We start from the raw sequence: 22567 nt of genomic DNA on the forward strand, positions 1-22567 counted from the left end.
CAGATAGAAGTCCGACGGAATTAGTTCGGGACTGTAAGCGAGTTTCCCACACAAAATAGGGTTTGAATCGTCAGAACAGATAGAAGTCCGACGGAATTAGTTCGGGACTGTAAGCGAGTTACGGTTCAGCTGTCCATCTCAGCTGACCAGTCTTCTGTTCAGTCATGGAGACGACAGGCAGCTTTCTGTTGTCGCGATAAGCTTTACGCCCCTTACGAGTAACAACAGCGTCCTTTGACTCTTAGAAATAGCTGGGTTTACAATCTGTAGGGATACTGAATAGCTCAGTCGTAAGTAAAGCAGGTAACATACGTCAGTTCATCGGTAAAATATTAGGGAAATATAGTCACTCTAGAAAGGAGATTGTTAACAAAACACTTATGTAATCCATCCCAAAACTGTGCTCATATGTGTGGGATTTGCATCAAATAAGACAGAATCGGGTACTGAACATGTACAGAGAAGGGTAGCACGAATGCCCACAGTTTTGGTTGACCACTGGAAGAATGTCACGAAGGTGCTGAAGAAACCCAGTTGGCAGACAGTTAAAGTAAGGCGCGAACTATCCCTAGAAAGCCTATTTACAGAAGGAGTCACCTATGATAGACTGCACCGCCCCCCCCCCCCCCCCCCCCCCCATCCCAAGCCATCAGCATATCGCTCCCGTAGGGATCGTGAGGGCAAGATTGGACTAACAAAGAAAGGACGCACCACGAATGAATTAATCGAATGGGACGGAAATCAGTAGATGGGATGCGCATGTTCAGACAAAAGATTACCATTTCAGAAAAATTGCATAATTTATTCAAGACAATGAGCTTCACGTATTGAGCGAGTCAGTAAAGCGTTGGTCCACCTCTGTTCCTTATGCAAAAATTTATTCGGTTTGGGATTGATAGACAGGGTTGTTGGATGTCCTCGTGAGTGATATCACGCCGAATTTTGTTCAATTGAGCGATAGATCGTCAGAATACCGATCTAGATGGAGGGCCCTGCCCCTAATGCTCCAAACATTCTCAACTGGGGAGAGATTCGCGACATTGTTGGCCAAGGCAGGGTTTGTCAAGCATGAAGACAAGCGCTAGAAACTCGCCAGCATTATCCTGCTGAAATGTTAGCCCACGATGACTTGTCAAGAAGGGCAACAAAATGGGCGTAGATTATCAACGACGTACCGCTGTGCTGTACGTGTGCCCCAGATGACAACCAAAGGGATCCTGCTATGAAATGAGTGGCACCCTGGACCACCACTCCTTGTTGTCAGGCCGTAGAGCAGGTGGTAGTCAGGCTGGTATCCCACCACTGTTCGGGCCGTGGTATCTCATTAACTGGAGTGACCTGTGTATTATTCCCACACAGAAGCCTTGATAATTGGCACACTGTGTTATGCAGCATCTTAATCAAAAGTCTCGACAGGTGACGAGCTACATGAACATGGCTAATCCTACATGCTGCAAACACCATGATAAAATCTCTGAAGACATTAGACCATATTGTTTCGATTCATTATGTTGTCGCTGTCAACTCTCAATACATTGTTGTGAAAAGATGTTGCTGAGTGATTCCAGGATTTGTAGACGTATTGAATCTTTGCACGTTTCTTCAGCTTTGACGTCTGCGGTGGCTTTCGATAGGTGAAGCCGATCTTAGGTATGTGTTAGAAAGTTAGATGCTAAAGGACCAACGCTTCTAAATATAAACTTTCATTACCTTAGTGTTCATTATTGCAGGGCAACAGAGAATCGTGCGCTGCTTTTGGACCTACCTTTGCACACATCAGTACGAAAATCTTTAAAACATAGGTACGAGGGCCATTCTAAAAGCAAAGAATCTTTGTTTTTACAGATATTTGTATTCGAGACAATCAAAGAAAACTAATTTTACAACATATTTTGATATGTTAACTGTTTTTCTACACAGTCGACGGTTAAATTATAAAACATTTGTCGTAGCACTCCACAATCTCTCCTATGACCTCCGCATATTTAGTTACCACCAAGCCGTTGAACCAACCACTAACGCGTTCTTTCAGCTCCTCCTCTTTTCTATAGTGCTTTCCGAATGAGTGGAACTCTCTTTTAATCCCAAAACTGTGTGGCCATAAAACTGCTCAGAATTTGTTTGGCTTTTTGGTTTTGTTATGGATCATGAATAATGCCATTCATTGACTGGCTCTTCGTTTTTTGTCTTTTAGGCGAATCCCAGTTCTAATAACCAGTAAAACTGTGGTTCAAAAACTCCTCGCCTTCGTTATCGTAATGAGTGAGAAAAGTCAGTGCAGCCCCCATTCGTTGTTTCTTGTGTTCACCTATCAATAGTCGAGGAACTCACATGGCACACACTTTATATCAAACAAATCATCACTAATATTTTGATAAAGATCGTATGGAGTATCAAGTGAAATTTGTGACTGGACTGAGGGCTTTTGGAAGGAAGGACACAGCATGTTATCTTCGATGAAGAGTTGTCGTCAGATGTAGAAGTAACTATGGGTGTGCCTCAGGAAGTGTGTTGCGGTCGTTGTTGTTCATGTTCTATAATAATTGCCTTTCGGGCAATATTAATAGTAGCCTCGGACTTCTCGCAGACGATGCATTTTTCTGTAATGAAGTACTGTCTGAAAGAAGCTACAGAAATATTCAGTCAGATCTTGATAAGATTTGGAAGTGGTGCAAAGATTGGCAACTCGCTTTAAATGTTCAGAAATGTGCAATTCACAAACGAAAAAATATGGTATCCTATGACTATAATCAATATATCAAAGAGTCACAGCTGGAATCGGCCAACTCATATAAATACCATAGTGTAACACTTTGTAGGACACAGAATTGGATGATTATCTAGGCTCAGCTATGGATAAAGCGGGTGGTAGACTTCGGTTTATTGGTAGAATTTTAGATGAAGTGCAATACGTCTACAGAGGAGACTGCTTACAAATCACTTGTGAGACCCATTCTAGAATATTCAAGTGTGTGGGACCCATAAAAAACAGGACTAACAGGGATGTTGAACGTATATATAGAAGGGTAGTACGAATGGTCACAGTTTTGTATGACCCCTGGTGCTGAAAAATATGAACTGGAAGACTCTTGAAGATAGACGTAAACTATTCCGAGAAAGTCTAGTACCACCTTTAAAAGACGATTCCAGGAAAGCACTACAACACTCTACGAATCTTTCGCTTAGGGATCTTGAAGACAAGATTAGAATAGTTACAGCACGGACAGAGACATTCAAACAATCATTCTTCCCGTGCTCCGCACGTGAACGGAACGGGAAGAAACCCCAATAACTGGTACAATGGAACTTATCCCCTGCCATGCACTTCGCGGTGGTTTGCCGAGTATGGATGTAGACGTACATGTAGATCGTAAAATTTCAGGAAGTCACAAGCTCAATCCATCAATAGTGAAACCTCTATCCTGCTGAATTTTTTTCTTACTCCTTGATTTGAGTTCCCAGTCACGACTGAAGGTCAGCCTCACCGTTTCTCGTCATGAATGTTCGTTCGTCCGCCATCAAACATGATGCGCCACTTTCCGTATAGTTCAGTAATCTGTAAATTTCGAGAGGATGGACTTTTTCGCATTCAGAAGCCGTATTACCAACCTCACTCACACTTGTCGGAACATTGAATGCCGTCAGATATTTTAAAATTGCACAAATAAACAGTGAACGACCGTTTCTGCTCGCTGTTATCGTCATACCCGTGCCAGCGATTAGGAGGATCTGAGACAAGGCGTTGGGACGGAGGAAGAATTGCGTGGCTCATGAGACCGAAATGTTATTTACTTTTTAAAATGTACAAAACTTTTGATCCACTGTGCCTATCTGATCGCCAAGTGTATTGTGTTCTTATCTAATGAACAGATTTATGGAAAGTACGTGAATATTTAGCACTTTCTTTGAATTTGGCACAGGTAACGAGGCCAACTGACTAGGTCAGTAGAAGCAAACTTGAAAACTGCACTTGAAAGCCGGGCGGATCTGGCGGGTTGCCGCGCCGGAGGTGATAAGTGACGGTAACTGACGGGGAACACTGCGTCACAGTGACCAGAACACGGCGAGAGTTGCCTCCTTGTAGCTTATAAAGGCACCTCGAGTCGTTATCCGAAGGCAGTCCTTTATGCTGAACACTACAGACTTGCGTTTTGGGCATCAATACTTCTTCCCCCAGGTAAGGGTGAATACAATGGTTTCATTTTGCTATCGCTCGGGCATTTTTTCCTTATTGTGGTTTGCTATACACTGAGGTGACAAAAGTCACGGTACAACGATATGCACATATACAAATGGCTGTAGTATCGCGTACTCAAGGTGTAAAACGGCAGTTCATTGGCGGAACTGTCATTTGCACTCAGGTGCCTCATGCCAAAAGGTTTCCAGCTTGATTATGGCTGCACTTCGGGAACTGACAGACTTCGAACGCGCAATGATAGTTGGAGTTAGACGCATGGGACACTCCATTTCTGAAATCGTTACAAAATTCAATAATCCGAGATCCACTGCGTGAAGAGTGTACGGGGAATAACACATTTCAGGTTTTCAGGTATTACCTGGTGCTACTGACAACGCAGTGGCCGACGAATTTCACTTACCGTCCGAGAGCAGCGGCGTTCGCGAGGAACTGTCAGTGCTAATAGACAAGCAACCTTGCGCGAAATAATCGGAGAAATCAGTGTGGGGCGTACGATGAACGTTTCCATTAGGACAGTGCGGCGAAATTTGGCGTTAATGGGCTGTGGCAGCAGACGAACGACGCGAGTGCATTTGCTAACAGCACGACATCAAATTTTTGTTCTCAAATTTTGGTTTAGAGGTCTCTGAGCACTATGGGACTTAACTTCTGAGGTCATCAGTCGCCTAGAACTTAGAACTACTTAAACCTAGCTAACCTAAGGACATCACACACATCCATGCCCGAGGCAGGATTCGAACCTGCGACCGTAGCGGTCGCTCGGTTCCAGACTGTAGCGCCTAGAACCGCATGGCCACTCCGGCCGGCAGATGCAGCATGACTCATTATTTCTACAGGCGACTTTCGACGACTTGTTGAGTCCATGCCACGTCGGGCTGCTGCACTATACCACACAAATGGAGATCCAATACGATTTTAGGAGGTATCCAATGACTTTTGTCACTTCAGTGTAAATAGAATGTCTGTATTTACATGGGGGCTTAGTCATGACGTTACACTGTCACATCGGAAAAGTAAAGATGCGGTCGTGAAGAAATTTTGTTGGTGATATCACTATTTCTTTAAATAGAGGATGATTATGTTATAATCTTATAAAGTTTGATGGATGACGGAGAATGGTACATGTAGGAATTTGAGGTAAGGTGCCCTGGTTCGGAAACAACCGAGTCGAAAGTTATTAATTAAATTGGTGTACTACCCCTGACAGTGACAGTGCATTCCCTGTACTGGTACTGTTGTTGCTATAATTGTAGGATAGGAAAGTTTCAGAGGTCGCAGTATGGGCCAAAACAGGAAAATAAAGTCTAGTAAAAATGGGCTCTAAAATGCATGTCTTCTAGAGCCAGGGGCGCTTGTTCAGTAGAAGGGATGTGTTTCACATAATGCTCATTTTTAAGGTACGCATTTTAGAGGTCATGTTTACTAGACATTTTTCTCTTGTTTTGATCCAAGTTGCCTACCCTACAATCTTAGAAACAACAGCAACATTACATATATTCCACTGTCAGAGGTACCAGAATGATTATCGCTTATAACTTGCGACTGATCGTTTTCGGACTTGAGTCCTTTATCTCAAATTGATACATTTACTTTTCTCCATCATCCCTGGACGATTATAATACCATCACGGAATCACCCGGTATACAGGGTGGTCAGAAACAATCTGAAGAGCTTGTGAGGGTATTGCAGGGCAGGTTGTTAAGAAAAAAATTCGATAAATTGCGCCGTTTCCGATTTATTTGGCATTGGAGTTAGCCAATAAGGTCACCGCACACGCAAATTCAAGCAGCTTCCCAGATGTTGTGTCGCCAAACGTGTTCTTCGTTTGGTTTCCTCAAACCGAACAAACGCAGCTTTTTCTCACCTAGCTTATATTTATCACTTCCGAAAAAAGCACATTATAACTGGTAATGAGCATTCCCGTACGTAATAACTCACGAGCCGACAGATCTCATACCGTATTTTAGCGTGTGCAAGTGCTTGAATACGCGCGCGCGACGACCTGATTGGCTAACTTCAGTGCTCAATATCTCGGAAATGGCGCAACGTATCGAATTTTTTTTCTTAACACAACCCACCCTCCAATACTCTTGCAAGCTTTCCATACGCGATGTACTTTTTCCAACAAGGTATGAGTTGGTGCAAGTCTGTGTTTCGGGTGTTCGGGAAACGTTCTACGACCAAAACCACCTAGTCGTCGTTATGAAAATGGTTTCTTCATGCTAGGAAAGAGGAAGAAGTGCTATGTCAGGAGAACGAGGCATAAGGCAAAATTTGATAGCCAAAACAAACAGCATGGGGGAGTCTGTTGTGTGCAAAATGAGCTGGGGAATTGTCGGGAAGCAGATACGCTCCCTCGTACAGCTTCCGTGACATTTCCTCTTGACTGCCATTCGTAACCTAGTCAGGAGATTTCGATAGTATGCTTCTGTGACTGTTTGCCCCCTACGAGCATAATCTGTTAGCACCACACCGTAGCAGTCCTAAAAAACTCTCAAGACCTTGTCCGACGGCAATCACGTATTCGCCTTCTTTGACGGTCGTGAATTCACCGGTTTCCACTCCTTGCTTTGCTCCTTTGTCTCGGGTTCATAATGATACACCCAGCACACGTCCACAGTGATCAGCCGGCTAAGCAAGCCATCTTGCTTGGCCTCACACAGCTGCACCATTTCCGTTGTTGCCTCGGTTCGGCGGGCTTGCCGGATGGACGTGGGCAGTTGCGGCGACCGGCGTCGTGTCCAAAATGCCGTGCAGCATGTTGATAACGGATCCGTGACTGATTTTAACTTCTTCCACTATCGCCTCGATTGTGATACTTCGGTTTTCTAGCACCAGAGCCTTCACTTCCTTTGCGATTTCCCGTTCTTCATAGAGAGATGGCCTGACACTTCGTTCTTCGTCAGTCAGACTTTTTGACCACACTCGAAGCGTCTACGCCACTTAACCACTGTATCATATTATGGTACAATGTTGCCATGTACTTCGCTGTATCAGCATAGGCTGTTATAGCTCTGTACCCTTCAGATGCGGAAAACTAAAACTAATCACCGCGCGATACTCCACTTCATGAACGGGCTGCACCACTTTGTTTTGGAGCCTCTACTGTTACATACGAATTTCAGTCAGGGTGACCAACTCTCACGTATTTCCCGAGATCTCTTGTATTGTCGCAATATTTTTTTAATGCTCCCGGCTGCCTTATTAACAGGCTGTTTCTCCCATATATTTCGCCAGTGATCACTGATGTAAATTTAATCTCGCGAAGTTTCTTGACCGACAGAGCTCGAAACGTTTTTGTATAATAAGCAATACTGTTGTCAACCTATAGTTTGGTTTCTGTTCGTGCTTCTGCTTAAAAAAAAGCCGGTTTGCCTCAAGAGAATGCGAGGAGCGTGGAAAGAATGGCGTAGCCTGCGCGTCTAGATGGGTCGTGAGGGCAGGAATTTCGCTTGTTCCAGGATCAGTACTGACAACGGATGCCTCCTAACAATCAACAGCTGTGACACAAAAAACACACAAGGACTCGCGAAAGAAGACTATAGAGACGTCCGTACACAAAGGTGACAAAAGTCTTGCGATAGCGATATGCACGAATACAGATGGCGGTAGTATTTCGTACACAGGACATAAAAGGGCAGTGCATTAGTATAGCTGGCATTTGTACTCAGTGATCACGTCAGAAGGCTTCCGACGCGATTATGACCGCACGAAGGGAATTAACAGACTCTGAACGTGGAATTGTAGTTGGAGCTAGACGAAAGGGACATTCCATTTCAGAAATCCTTAGGGAATTCAATACTCCGAGACCCACAGCGCCAAGGGTGTGCCAAGAATACCAAATTTCAGGCATTACCTCTCACCACGGATAGCGCAGTGGCCGATGGCTTTCGCTGAACGGCTGAGAGCCGCGGCATTTATGTAGCGTTGTCAGTGCTAACATACAAGCAACACTGTGTAAAATAACTACAAATCAATGTGGATGTGCGGCGAACGTATCCTTCAGGACAGTGCGGCGAAATTTGGCGTTAATGGACTATGACAGCAGGCGACCGACACAATTGATTTTGCTAACAGCATGACATCGCATGCAGCACCTTTCCTAGGCTCGTGAGCATATCGGTTGGGCTCTAGATGACTGCTAACCATGGCCTGGTCAGATGCATCCCAATTTCTGTTGAAAGGGGTGATGGTAGGGTTCAAGTGTGGTACAAACCCCACGAAGCCATTGATCCTGTTGTCAACAAGGCACTGTGCAATTCAAATAGTTCAAACGGCTCTAAGCACTATGGGACTTAACATCTGAGGTCATCAGTCCCCCTAGACTTAGAACTAATTAAACCTAACTAACCTAAGGACTTCACACACATCCGTGCCCGAGGCAGGATTCGAACCTGCGACCGTAGCGGTCGCGCGGTTCCAGAAATGATTGTTACATTTAAGCGTTCTAAATATCTATGTCATGCCTAGAACCGCTCGGCCACAACGGCCGGCCTGTGCAAGTTATTTGTGGCTGTTTTTACACGGAATTGACTGGGTCCTCTGGTCCAACTGAACCGATCACTGACTGGAAATGGTTATGTTCGGCTACTTGCAGGCCAGTTGCAGCCATTTATGGATCTCATGTCCCCAAACAACGATGGAATTTTTATGGATGACAATGCACCTCGTCCCCAGGCCAAAATTGTTTACGATTGGTTTAAAGAACGTTCTGAACATTTCGAGCGAATGGTTTTTGCCATCCAAGTCTTTTTGCATGATTCCCATCAAACATTTATGTTACATAATTGAGATGTCAGTTCATGCACAAAATCCTGCACTGGCAATTCTTCCGCAGTTATGGATGGCTGCAGAGGCAGTATGGCTCAATATTTCTGTAGTGGACTTCCAGTGACTGGACCACGTTCAGATGCTGCGCTACTCTAGGCAAGAGGTGGTCCGACACGGTATTTAGAGGTACCACATTACTTTTGTCACTATGTGCTCCTCAACTGACTCACACCATAAAACATTTCTTAACGCTTTGAAAGAGGTTTTTTTTCACTTATGAACAATAAGAGGACTGTTCAAAGAAAAATCAGCAGCTTAGAACTCATTAAGTCAGAGCTTATGATTGAAATCGGTTTTGATTATTATTGAAAGAATTTTTAAATTTGTACAGTAAGATAATACACTACAGAATTCTGCAGGTTTTTTAAATAAGTCCTTTCAGGGCGCACGTAATATATATGTGCGAATTTGTTAAATTTTATTGTGGTTATATTTGTGTATTATATGCTACGAACAACTGAATAGTTTCATTTAGATTACATTAGATTTACTTTTCTTTCCATAGATCCAAAAATGAGAGGACTCTCATAGGTGTCGAGCATGTGAGAAAACATGACATATATATTTAGAAGGCTTAAATGTAACACTCATTTCTGAATTTACATCACAAATGAGTCTTATTACACACATATGCGCACTAAAGCATTTCTCTCTCTCGGTTTGCGGAGTTACGGTACCCCAAATTACGATATCATAACACGTAATACAGTGAAAGTACGCAAAAATATTCTAGGTTTTTTAAAATATTTATATCTCTGTTGTCGCCCACTTCAGGAAAATACGACGTAGATGTGTGGCTGAAATTTATTGCGACCAAATCTCCCTTAAAATCGTGGTCAGATGTTGGTCATTTCCCTTAAAACCATGATCAAACGTTGGTCGCCTTAATTTCAAAATGTGCCAGACCTGCAAACATGTACCTGCACACAGTCCAATAATTAATTACCGATAAGTCATTTTAATTTTTTGAATTAGTTATTAAAACTTTGGCTAACCTCACGTACCTTTTATTTGCATTATAGTTTGGCGCTGAAGCTTTTTCACTAACTTTTTAAGGTATTGGCACAGGAATAATTTTTCGGCAGCCACATTTTGCCTAGATCGACCGGACAAAAAGCTTAGTTTCTGAGAACATTCCTCTTTTCAACACATTTTCAATGTGGCCTCTAGGCCACATTACCTAGACACTAAAACTTTGCAATAGGAGTATTGAATGCTTTCTTCACACAACGCAACAGAAGCATGCGTTTTGCATCAATTCACTTTGTTGACATGCGACACATCTTCCGAAAGTATCGAGTATCATATCGTTTTTGGAAACTCAGAATCTACTATGTAGGAATCAACATGGATTCCGGAAACAGCGATCGTGTGAGACCCAACTCGCTTTATATGTTCATGAGACTCAGAAAATATTACATACAGGCTCCCAGGTAGATGCTATTTTTCTTGACTTCCGGAAGGCGTTCGATACAGTTCCGCACTGTCGCCTGATAAACAAAGTAAGAGCCTACGGAATATCAGACCAGCTGTGTGGCTGGATTGAAGAGTTTTTAGCAAACAGAACACAGCATGTTGTTATCAACGGAGAGACGTCTACAGACGTTAAAGTAACCTCTGGCGTGCTACAGGGGAGTGTTATGGGACCATTGCTTTTCACAATATATATAAATGACTTAGTAGATAGTGTCGGAAGTTCCATGCGGCTTTTCGCGGATGATGCTGTAGTATACAGAGAAGTTGCAGCATTAGAAAATTGTAGCGAAATGCAGGAAGATCTGCAGCGGATAGGCACTTGGTGCAGGGAGTGGCAACTGACCCTTAACATAGACAAATGTAATGTATTGCGAATACATAGTAAGAAGGATCCTTTATTGTATGATTATATGATAGCGGAACAAACACTGGTGGCAGTTACTTCTGTAAAATATCTGGGAGTATGCGTGCGGAACGATTTGAAGTGGAATGATCATATAAAATTAATTGTTGGTAAGGCGGGTACCAGGTTGAGATTCATTGGGAGAGTCCTTAGAGAATGTAGTCCATCAACAAAGGAGGTGGCTAACAAAACACTCGTTCGACCTATACTTGAGTATTGCTCATCAGTGTGGGATCCGTACCAGATCGGGTTGACGGAGGAGATTGAGAAGATCCAAAGAAGAGCGGCGCGTTTCGTCACAGGGTTATTTGGTAACCGTGATAGCGTTACGGAGATGTTTAACAAACTCAAGTGGCAGACTCTGCAAGAGAGGCGCTCTGCATCGCGGTGTAGCTTGCTCGCCAGGTTTCGAGAGGGTGCGTTTCTGGATGAGGTATCGAATATATTGCTTCGCCCTACTTATACCTCCCGAGGAGATCACGAATGTAAAATTAGAGAGATTAGAGCGCGCACGGAGGCTTTCAGACAGTCGTTCTTCCCGCGAACCATACGCGACTGGAACAGGAAAGGGAGGTAATGACAGTGGCACGTAAAGTGCCCTCCGCCACACACCGTTGGGTGGCTTGCGGAGTATAAATGTAGATGTAGATGTAGATGAAAGGCGAAAACGAAAACCGTTTTTCGCTGTCGTGTTTAAGAAAAAAAAAATACTTATGGTCTGAAGCGGATATGCTAGCCCAGTTAAATATGGCGGCTGGGAAACAGCTAACCCAGTTTCTCATTCAGTCAACACAATCAATTCTCTTCGCTTAAATATTACAGGTATACTGCTTCGTGCTCAGTCTAATATTTCCGCTTCTCCTTCACTTCACAGTAAGCCCATGTTAACCGAATGTTCTGAAAAGAAGACGTATCTTGACAACCCACGACCTTTTCAAAACCAATTGCGGTATTGGAAAACCGGCAACTAGAAGCGGGTTTCCATAATGGAATTTGAAATGTTTACATGACCACCGAGAAAAAAGATTGGGAAATCGGTTTACAAAATCTAGTTTTGGGAGCCCCATGTAAACGGGGTGATTGTTAGTTCGTCTGATAAAGGGCCACGCTTTCAAGAAACAGCAAATAAAGTTCTGTGACTGAAATCTCGACAAAATTGGCGCCATATAATATTCATCACTGGGAATCATAACTGGTCACAGTCGATCGCCAGCAATAGTCCTCGTGATGTTCGAGATTCCATATCATAATAAATGGATGCTTAGTCAGTAACAGTATTGTCCACGAATATTGAAGTCTTAGTGCAGAATACAGTTTAATCGTTCACGATGTATCAAAACAATGCGCACTATGCATTGTACATTGTAAGATTCATTCCGGATAAATTCCCCTATATTTCGTTGAATACATGTTTTCGAAATGGTCGAGAGTTGCCTTATTTAGCTTGTGAATAGAAAAGTGAATAAAATTGTAGTGCATTTTGGATCCGATCATAAGAAAATTCTAAATGATTTTCCATCTTTCATCTCAAAGTACAACCCATTCCTCACAATTAATTATAGTTGGCAAGTACAATTCAAAGCATAAAACTACAATACATTTTTTTTTCTGAAGGCAGATAGGTTTTATTCCGGTTTCCATAACACTGTATTATTCGCCATTCTTTTGGCTACAAAACTCTATTTTTCATCACAATCTCCAATGTGATGGGCTTACGCCAACTTATTGGGAAGGACTGTATACTGTTCGACGTCGGAGCCAGTGTCTTGCTGCATCAACAACCTCCCCATCATTAACGTACTGCTTCCTGCAGAATGCATCCTTTCATTTCGTCAGACAGATGTAAGTTGGAATGTGCGAGATCCCAGTTGTAGAGTGGATAAGGAAGAACAGTCCAATGAAGTTTTGTGAGTTCCTTTCAGGTTTGCAGACTTGGGTAAGGGCTTGTATTCTCATGGAAAAGGAGAAGTTTGTTTGCCTTTTTATCATGATGAGCACGCAGAATTCATTTCCTCCATTTCCTGAGGATAGTACAATGCACTCTAGAGGTGATCACTGCACCATAAGGGAGGACATCAAACAGAATAATCCCTTGAGAGTCATAGAAGACGATCACCATGATTTTAGCGACCGAGAAGAAGGCTTTGAACTCTTTCTTCATGGTAAAGGTAATGTGGCGGCATTTCATGGACTGCCATTTTGTTTCCAGTTTGAAGTGATGAACTCATGTTTCATTACCTGTGATGATGTTTGACAAAAAATTGTCACAATCAGCTTCGTAACATGCAAGGAATTCCTCGCAGATGGTCCTTTATGGCCTTCTGTTAGGTGACAAGGAACGTAGCTGTTAGGTGACAAGGAACGTAGCAGGCAGATACCTTTCAGCATCCCAGCTGGTGGATGAGTGTTTTAGCACTACCAATAGAGACATCCAGCTGTGCAACAATGTATTTGATTGTGATCTTTTGATCACCTTGAATGAGTGGCACTTCAAAAGAGAGTGCCCATATTTTCTGGTGTTGCAGGAGTCACAGTTGTGTATGACTGGCTGTTATGCACGAGAACGGACAGATCTATGCAACCTTACTCCAAAGATCATAGGCACCTTGCCCAATGACTCATCGTGATTTTGTTCACTGTCGGGACTCTGCAGACATTCTGCAACTGCCTATGAATATATGCAATGCTCTGTATTTACAACAAAAGAAACTCAACAGCAGCTCTCTGCTTGGAATGCACCTTGATGACAGATGCCATTTTGAAGGCTATATATAGCACCACCACCTTTTTGAATTTCATGAATCTATAGGGGCTGATGTGGAAATGTTCCACAATGTCTCACAACAAATTCAGCATTTTTCCAACTGAACACCCCTCGTACAATCGGCATTATCTGTTGAGAGATAATCTACATTGACATAGAAGTGAGACGTATTACATGGGAATTTTAGAGTTCACATTTGCGGGTGGCAATTTACACTTAAGTCATGGGAAGGCAATGGACGTGATGTTAATAGTCAACAGCTGAAGACCACAGAGTGCTTTTGTCTCAGTATAGCCTTAGTAAAGATGGGTTCCTGACACCTCACATTCAAATTTGCAGTTATCTGACTCACAAATGCAAATTCTTGTGTAGTCTCTGATATGCTGTGACTCAAGCACCTTGCAATCATTATCATTCCATGTTCATGTTTTGTTAACTAGTGACATGCTGCTGTGTTCAATACACGCTTGACTGTAACAGACCTTTCGTATATTGTGTCATCATGCCATATGCTGCATCTAGTTGCAACATTTCTGCATCATACATGGCACATCTTCAAATGGATCCCGTCGTCCAGCTAAGGAATGATGTTTTAGACAGCTGCAGTAGTAAGCTTGTAGTGCTTCTCAAACAGCAAAGGCAAGTGACACTGAGCGCCGAGGGTGAGATACTTTCAAGAGTGCTCATATCTGCGGACAAGTGGGGGCCACAGCCCCACTATAGCTCTCAGGGAATGGAAAAATATATAGTATGGTCAGGTGTTTTTTACTTCAAGAAATGATTTAAAAGTTGGTATTATGCAGGTTTTTAACAGGGTTGGAACTGGAACTGTTTCGTGGCTACCGTACTTACAAGTTGCCGTTCATCTTCCGAGATATTAAAAATGCTCCATACCCACCAGACTGCACTGCACCCCCCCTCCCCCTGTCTCCTACCAACCATTGTATGGATGCCATTGGGTACCTTCCAGCTAATACACAATTATTCCTAAAACAGGCCTCAGTATGGGGCCAGTAAGCGTAACTTGGAAGGACATGTATGGAACTAGGTGTCTATGAATTTGGAATTTCCCTGCACAAATATTGCCACATATCTGCTCTACTTTTACTTGTTGGACATGGTTGTCTAGACTAACTATAAGAGTTTCCCATGATGTAAACCAGAACTTTGATGCATTACAATCTGCCTGATGGTTATCAATCATAGACCCAACCAAAAACATGTTTCAGACATTTCATGCTCAAGTTAGTGCAGATGCCAGACTGCAGTTCATTACTAGAATCCTAAAGTAACATAATTAACTAAAAAAGGTTAGAATTTACAAAATGTTTGTTCAACAACTTACTGATAACTCCTCAGCAGTCTAGAACCCATACCAGATAAGACTAACAGAGGTGATACTGAAGATCCAAGATTAAGCTCCATGCTACAGCATAGATTTGTCTAAGTAAAAAAGGTCAAGTTGTCATCAATCTGATCGGTTTGAACATGGCATTGATGTACTAGGTGTGGTCCTATTAGAGGTTGTATGCCCTTACCTTATTCTGCCTTCTGGACTGACAGTTATAGGGGAACCTAACAGATTATATGAATTCCAGACCACATTGCACCCTTATATTTTTCACATTAACAAAAGCAAATCATTATCAGAGGTCAAGAGGAAAGTCACAGATAAAATACTTGGAGAGGCTGGGAGTCAAAACTCCAGGTCTTTGGATTTGTAATTCAGAACTTACCAACTGAGCCATCAAGCAATGGGATATTCATCAAGCAAACACCAGAGCCTTACAGAGTTGCTCATCTAACTCCATCAGAAAACACCACAAGAGAGGTGATGTGTATCACAGAGAGGTTTAATGTTCGAATTTTGAGAGTTTACATTCTATGAAGAGTAAATCAACACATTACTTCTTCTATTTACTCCTAGCAAAATGATGATGGTAGCAAAATCATAAAAACCAGATCTCATTCTATGACTTCCCAACAGTTATTCTTTTCACGCACCATTCATGATTGGAATAGGAAAGGATAGGGGAAATGATAGTGGTACATAAAGTACTTCTAGTCACACTCAGTAAAGTGACATTCAAAGTATGGATGTAGGTGTAGAATCAATGACTGCAAGTATTTGTGCCTTATAAATAATTTAGTTGAAAAATTATATTGAAAGTGGAGGCTAATTGAGATAGTTCGGTGATTTCAGAGAGATGCTGGCTATCAGAATACAGTAGGCCTACTGTGCTGTTGTTAGAGAATTGGAGGAGTGGGATCTTGTGGTACTCATGTAGCCTGACATGTGGGAAGTAAGATGATGGGAAGTTGAGGGCATGAATGTTTATTAGACTTAATGTAACATAGAAGATAATTGGAATAACAGAGCAAATTCAAGTGGCGGTATTGAGAAGATTCTACAGACGGATAATGGTGAGCCTGCAGACATTAATTAAATAACAGCAGAGAGGAGGAGCTCCATCACAATACGTCATGCAAGTGGACTTCTGCAAGTACACTATGATCACACATGAGGGCCTTATCAAGGGGTACCCTTATCACTCAAAGGATATTACTGGCAATACAATGATAATTCTTGGAAGAAGACGAAACATTGCAGAGAGCTCATGACAAAACAGATTTTGATATCAGATACTGGATTGTAAGACATATCCACAAGCAGATACTGACTCAAATCACAATTTAGTAATGATGAAAACAGATTAAAAATTAAGATAATGATGAAAACGGATTAAAAATTAAGAGAACCATCAGGAAGAATCACTGTGAAAGGAAGTGAGATATGCAGGTATCGATGAATGACGATGAGTGTTTGTAATTCTGGAAGACTGTATGTATTGTAACAATGAGTAATATAATACGTGAATCGGTGTCCTTAAAAGGGCAATTATAGAAGTTAGACTGACAAATGCGAGTACAAGGAAGGTAACTGTGATGGAACCCTAGATAACACAAGAAATGATTCAATTGATCAACAAAAGAAGAAAATACAAAACTGTTCCGAAAATACAAAACTATTCAGAAAGACAAAAGCATATGTCAATGTAAGTCACTTAGGAATGAAATTTGTAGAAAGTACAGGAAGCTAAAGCAAAACGGCTGTAGGAAAAATTGAAGAAGTAGAAAAGAAAATTGTCACTAAAAGGAGTAAGTTAGCATACAGAAAAGTCTACATAACTTTCAGCAAAATTAAAAGAAAATGTGTCATATTACAAGTGCAAAAGGAATTCCACTGCTAAACACCAAGCAGAGAGTGGGAAAATGGTAAGAGAACATTATGGGCTTCTCCAAGGGGGAGGAACTACTTGCTGGCATAATAGAAGAAGAAATGGGAGTCAATACATATGACATGGGGGACGCAGTATTAGTCAGTGTGACAGATCGTTGGAAGACTTGTGATCAAACAAACCATAAAAGATAGTGTTGTAACTCACAACATAAAAGAAAACATGACGGAACACCTCCAGATCAAGAATACTTAATGGCCACACTGAACACTAGCTCACAATAGATACAATGTGTGGCTAGGCCATGTGGCAAGACAAGTACAGTTTTAGCTAGGGTACTGAATGGCATGTAGAGTGCGAGCAGACAGTGTGATCTCCAGGCAGCAATTGTATAAGTAGACAGCACGTTGGAAGTGGTACTGAGAGGTGCCTGCATAGCTGTCGCAGGTGGTCGTTCGGTGACAGTGTCTTCTCTTGATGGTCACACTTTGCCGCAGTGGATGTGGAGTGACTGTCATATCGTATGGGCCAGTCGTGCAATGATGGCCGATGTCAAGACTTGGCTGGTGGCTGACGTGTAAGTGGTAGCCTGGTGGGTTGCCACAGCCCTTCTTCCATGGGGAAGCAGTGAGCTGCTTCATGACAAACTGACATCCACCTAGCCAAACACCCAGGCAGCTCTCAAAATCAAGCCATTGCCATCGGGCAATCCCTCCAGTGTTACAAGATTCTGATCAGCATGGACAGTAGCGTATGGCTGGAAGGTCCCCACCTGGTAGCACAATCAAAATCTTGGTCACCCTGACGCTAGTAATGTCCACATCAGGGCCTGGCATGAAAGGAAGCAACAACAGTGGGGGCAGTGCTGGTGTGGATGGTACCACAACCTGAACTCCTTCCAACACCCGGATTATCTTGGGTGGCCTAGAATCAGAGGGAGATGAGAGCATGGCTGGGAGTAGTGAACAGGGCTGAGAACTAAGAGGGCAGAAACAGCACAGGAGGAGGAGGGAAGACAGTGTAGTGTATGGTGGAAGAGAAACAGAAAGTGGCATCATCCTGATGTAAGTTTGCTGTAGACCCCAGAGGTGGCGGCAGCTGGATCCCCTGCCACAGGCAGAGCTGATTTGGATGGCACACCCCTGTCCAGTTCTTTGTGGCCAGAATGAACATACAGCATCCCAACTGCTGCCATGCAAGCGGGTCCACTTGTCCTGACATCTGAGTCCCCAAGTCCACATGTGATTACCTGACCAGAAGCATGCAAACCTTGCCACAGTTGGGCTCACAGACTTTGATAACTTGAGTTGGAGGAGGGTGTGGGGTTGACAGCCATATGGAGGAGGGTGTGGGGCTGACAGCCATGGCAAAGGTCCACTGGACTCTTCTCCTCTATTTGTGTCAACCTGTAGGAACTTAAAAGAAAGTGTTAGTGTCATATCCATTTGAACATTGGTCACATATTTCTTCATTTGTGTTTTAAAAGTTTGTACAAATCTTTTGTACTCACCATTTGACTGGGGGTGGAAATACAGAGGAGGCAGAAGGGGTTGAACGCTGAGTCTGTGGCAGTGGGAGTGAAATTGTGGTCCATTGTCTGACACCAGCATGAGGGAAAGTCCTTCAATAGTGAAAATTCTGCTGTGTGCTGCGACTGTACTCTCCACACTTGTAGGCTGACAGTTGACCACATGTGGAAAATTGGAGAAGGCATTGAGGACAATAAGTCAGGTACCATCCAGAAAGGTGCCCATGAAACCAACATGTATTTGCTCCCACAGGCATGAGGACATCAGCTAGGAGACATTTGGTGGAAAGCCACTTGCTATTGTTCACAGTGATGACAGTTGTAGACAAGATGTTTGGATGTTTGACCTGCTGGACTATGCCTGGCCAGTACACAAGGTACCTGACAAGCATTTTAGCTCATGAGATGCCCCAGTGACCTTAGTGTAAGAGCTGTTAAGATTTTTGGGTGCAGAGGTTCTGGAAGGATTACTTGGGGAGGTGACTGATGCATGGTTAGTAGGGTAACTCCATACACAAGGATTAACCAGTGACAGAGGTGGGAGTAATGCCACAATGGGTTGGAGTCCTGACTGGGAATGAGGTTTGGTCAGCCCTATAGTATGCACTGCCATGCCTGTTGTAAGCTGGTGTCCTTGTGGTCTTGGCCACAGCCACATGAGCCCCCATGATGGGAAAAACATAAAACATCCACCGTATGTTGAGCCTCTATGTCCAACTGGAAGCATAAGATCTGATCTTGGTTGAACTCCAGGTCGGGGGCCACCTGGAGACATGGAAGGGCATTCATGGTGGTGAATGCAGAAGTAAATTTCATAATTGCATTTGCTGAGAGTATCCAGCACTGGAGTCAGTGGGCAGTTATCTTAGGTAGCTCTGCTGCAGGACTGAAGAGGGAGATCAGCAGCTTCAGATGAGGTGAAACTTTGTTCCTTATAGAAAAACATGGAATTTCTTCCGAATGAAGGTGGTTGAAAGGGTTTCTTTTTCGATTTGTGAATACCTCTTCTATGTGGCATTGAGCATCTTCAATGCAAATGTAACTGATTGTTCAGAGCCATCTGCGTCTCTACGTGCCAGGATTGCCCCAGGCTGTCTTCAGAGGTGTTTGTTACCACGACTAGCTGTTGGCATGATTGACATGTGACAAGACATGAGGCTGAAAGAAAGAAAGAAAGAAAGGAAGGAAGAAAGGCCTTCTTCAGGATCTTGAATAACTGTTCACATATCTCTGACCAAAGAGAGAGGACACCTTTCTTCTGCAGATTGTTGAATGGTTGCAAAATCAATGCCATGCTCGTGATTTCCCAAAGAGTACCAGAGCTCCTTTAAATTTGTGGGGCAAGGAAGTGTGATGATGCCTTCGACTAGGTTCTGTGTGATCTTAATACTTTCATGAGAGCACAGGCCATGCTGAAAACTAAGCGTTTGAAATGATATAAGCCATGTGGCATATTGACTACTAGGGCTTTCTGTGATTCCTTGTAAGTAAGGTCTGGAAAGCTCAACGTTCAGAAAATAGTGGCTTTCCTTGATTGCAGTGTAAAGCTTGCCTGGTTTTGGAATGGGATACATATCGATCGCTGACTCAAAATTGACTGTACCCTTAAGTCTCCATACAGGTGTGGTTTTTCCAGTGTTGCCCACTCACTTGCAGACTTGGGTTCAATGACATTGAAAGCTGTCAATCTTGATGGCATCCCGCAGTGCGAGGGGCATGGATAATGCATAGAAGAAGCGAGGGCACACTGATTTCTTTAACGTAATGTGATATTGCAGTTCCTGTGTTGTTCACAAGTATGATGCAATGTTCCTTAAGACATGCATGCATGTCTAAAGGGACAGACACTGTGGTGACCACAGCCATTATGAAATAAATGAAATGTAGTCACAGTTGCAGATATGGGCAATCATCAGTTGTATAATGGAATAAAAATTTGTGCCTGAGTAGGGTGTGAACCCAAAATTTCTCAATTATCACAAGTGGTCACCTTAGTAATCGGCTATTTGAGCATGCTTCATGGCCAGAACATGTCCAAAGGAACACTGTGTCATACTGCTGAACAGTACAGACACTGCAATATCAAATTTATCCACTGACACTGGGCAAGTGACTTTCAATTGAAGTGCCTGCCCTGTAACGGAGTATATATAATGGATGTGTTAGTGCAGGTTGTAGACACATGGTTGATGACACATGGAAGTTTGGGTCTGGCTGTGCAGTGTTCTCAGATGGCCTAATAATAACGTGACCACTCATGATAAGTGAGAAATCACGTTCGAACACCGGTCTGGCACGAATTTTCATTCTCATCAATCTATTATACAGGTTGTCCATATTCACAACTGTGAATATATTTTATGTATCTCGAATGCAATGTACATCATTCCAGGGACACTTGAGCTTTTGCTTTTAAACAAAAAATTGGGGGAAGTTTTGGTGGTATTGGTATTAGTTGCAGTTAAGTGTATGAATTGCAATAGTTGCTTTCTCAGTATAGAGTGAATTTCAAGATCACTATTGTTAGTTCCTTAAATTGTTCTGCTGTAGTAATTGAATTTTGGTGATGTTGACATTTAGTTTTTTCAGTAATTGTTAACATTTTTCAATGAATGAGAAGTGTGGGCTTTGTTGTAGTTTGTGAGTAATGAGTTACGGCGTGAGATTTGTTGAAAGTATTTTTTTGGGGAAATGCAGTGGGGAAGTTAGCAGGCATTCTAGTGAGATCCTCTCCTGGAAATGGAGAATTTGATGCAGAAATAAGTTAACAAAGAAGTAGGATCATAGGATGTGTGCCCTTCAGGCACAAAACACAAAGGAGGAATTAGATACGATGAGGAGGGAGAATGGCACTGGGGAATGGGAACTGGCAGTCAGTAAGAAGGCAGATAGGAGGAGGAGATATTCAGACAGTTGCACTTTGCATTTCACCAATAGATTTGACTAACTGTCAGACTTTAGTGGGGAGGAACCTCTTGTAGCTGTAGATATAGAAAACATGCAGCAGACCTCGGTAGTTAAGAACCCTAAGACAGATGCAGTTTCAAATAGAAAGAAGAAGGTTCTGATGTTACATAGTTCACATGGAAAATGTGTAGGCCAGCAGTTGCAGGAAGTGTTGAGGAGTGAGTACCAGGTCACCAGCATTGTGAATCCTACTGCAGGGTTGTCTCAGGTGACTGTTAACTTAGGGGAGTTATGTTGGAGTTTTACAAAAGAGGATCAGGTTGTGATTGTGGGTGGAACTGGGAATAGTCTTGATAGGGATGGGGAGTATGATGTAGGTGGTGACCTGGGAAAGGTAGCTACTAAAACTGATGGGACGAATCTGCACTTCATGCAACTGTTTCAGTGTCATGATCAGTCTATTCTTAATGCTGCTCTTAGGCATGTTAACATGGGCTTGAGAAGGCACTGATGGTGTGGGGCATAGCTTACATTGTGATGGTACAGCTGAGAGATCAGGTTTACAAACAGTACCGTAAGGTGCTTAAAAATGTTACTAGGAAGACAAAGGGTGTATGGTAGGCAAATAGAATAGTTAACCCAAGGATAAAATCAAAACCATATGGTCAGTCCTGAAGGAAATGTGTGGTCAGCAGCATAAGGTTTGGATATAAAGTCAGCACATAGTAAAGATGTTTCTGTTACCGATAAGTTAGATGTATGTACAGTACTTTAAAACTGCTTTCTGAACATAGCTGGTGAATTAATAAAAAGTTAGTTTCCAGGGAATCACATAAATCTCTTGGAAAATACCTTTCCAAGACTGATACCTGAAATACTCCTCTGTGATACTGACAAAGGAGAGACTGAATCAAGAATTAAATCACTGAATACTAAGGACTCTCATGGATGTGATGGAGTATCTAGCAGAATACTAAAGTACTGTGCTGCATATGTTAGCCCTATACTTAGCCATATTTGTAATTTTTTCTTGAGGAATGGGCAGTTTCCAGAAAGTGATTAAAATATTCAGTAGGAAAACTGCTTTAAAAAGAAGGGAGACAATTTTAGAAATATTTCTATCCCATCATTGTTTGGTAAAATTATTGAAAAGTCTGTGTATGTAAGAAAAATTGATATTTCATTTCACATAATTTGCTGTCAAATGCGGTTTGATTTCAGT

The 22567-nt window shown here is 42.5% G+C and overlaps 1 protein-coding gene across 1 annotated transcript in view; it reads right to left on the reverse strand.

The window, feature by feature from the left end:
* The window catches only part of LOC126182507 (uncharacterized), an 88573-nt gene extending 70298 nt beyond the window's left edge, over window positions 1-18275 (reverse strand). The window contains exon 1 of the mRNA XM_049924859.1: window positions 18160-18275. Within this exon, the coding sequence (XP_049780816.1) occupies window positions 18160-18275 (116 nt within the window). The remainder of the gene's footprint in view (window positions 1-18159) is intronic.
* Between the last annotated feature and the right edge of the window lie 4292 nt (window positions 18276-22567).

Source organism: Schistocerca cancellata, chromosome 1, assembly GCF_023864275.1.
Source record: "Schistocerca cancellata isolate TAMUIC-IGC-003103 chromosome 1, iqSchCanc2.1, whole genome shotgun sequence".
Lineage (NCBI taxonomy): Eukaryota > Metazoa > Arthropoda > Insecta > Orthoptera > Acrididae > Schistocerca > Schistocerca cancellata.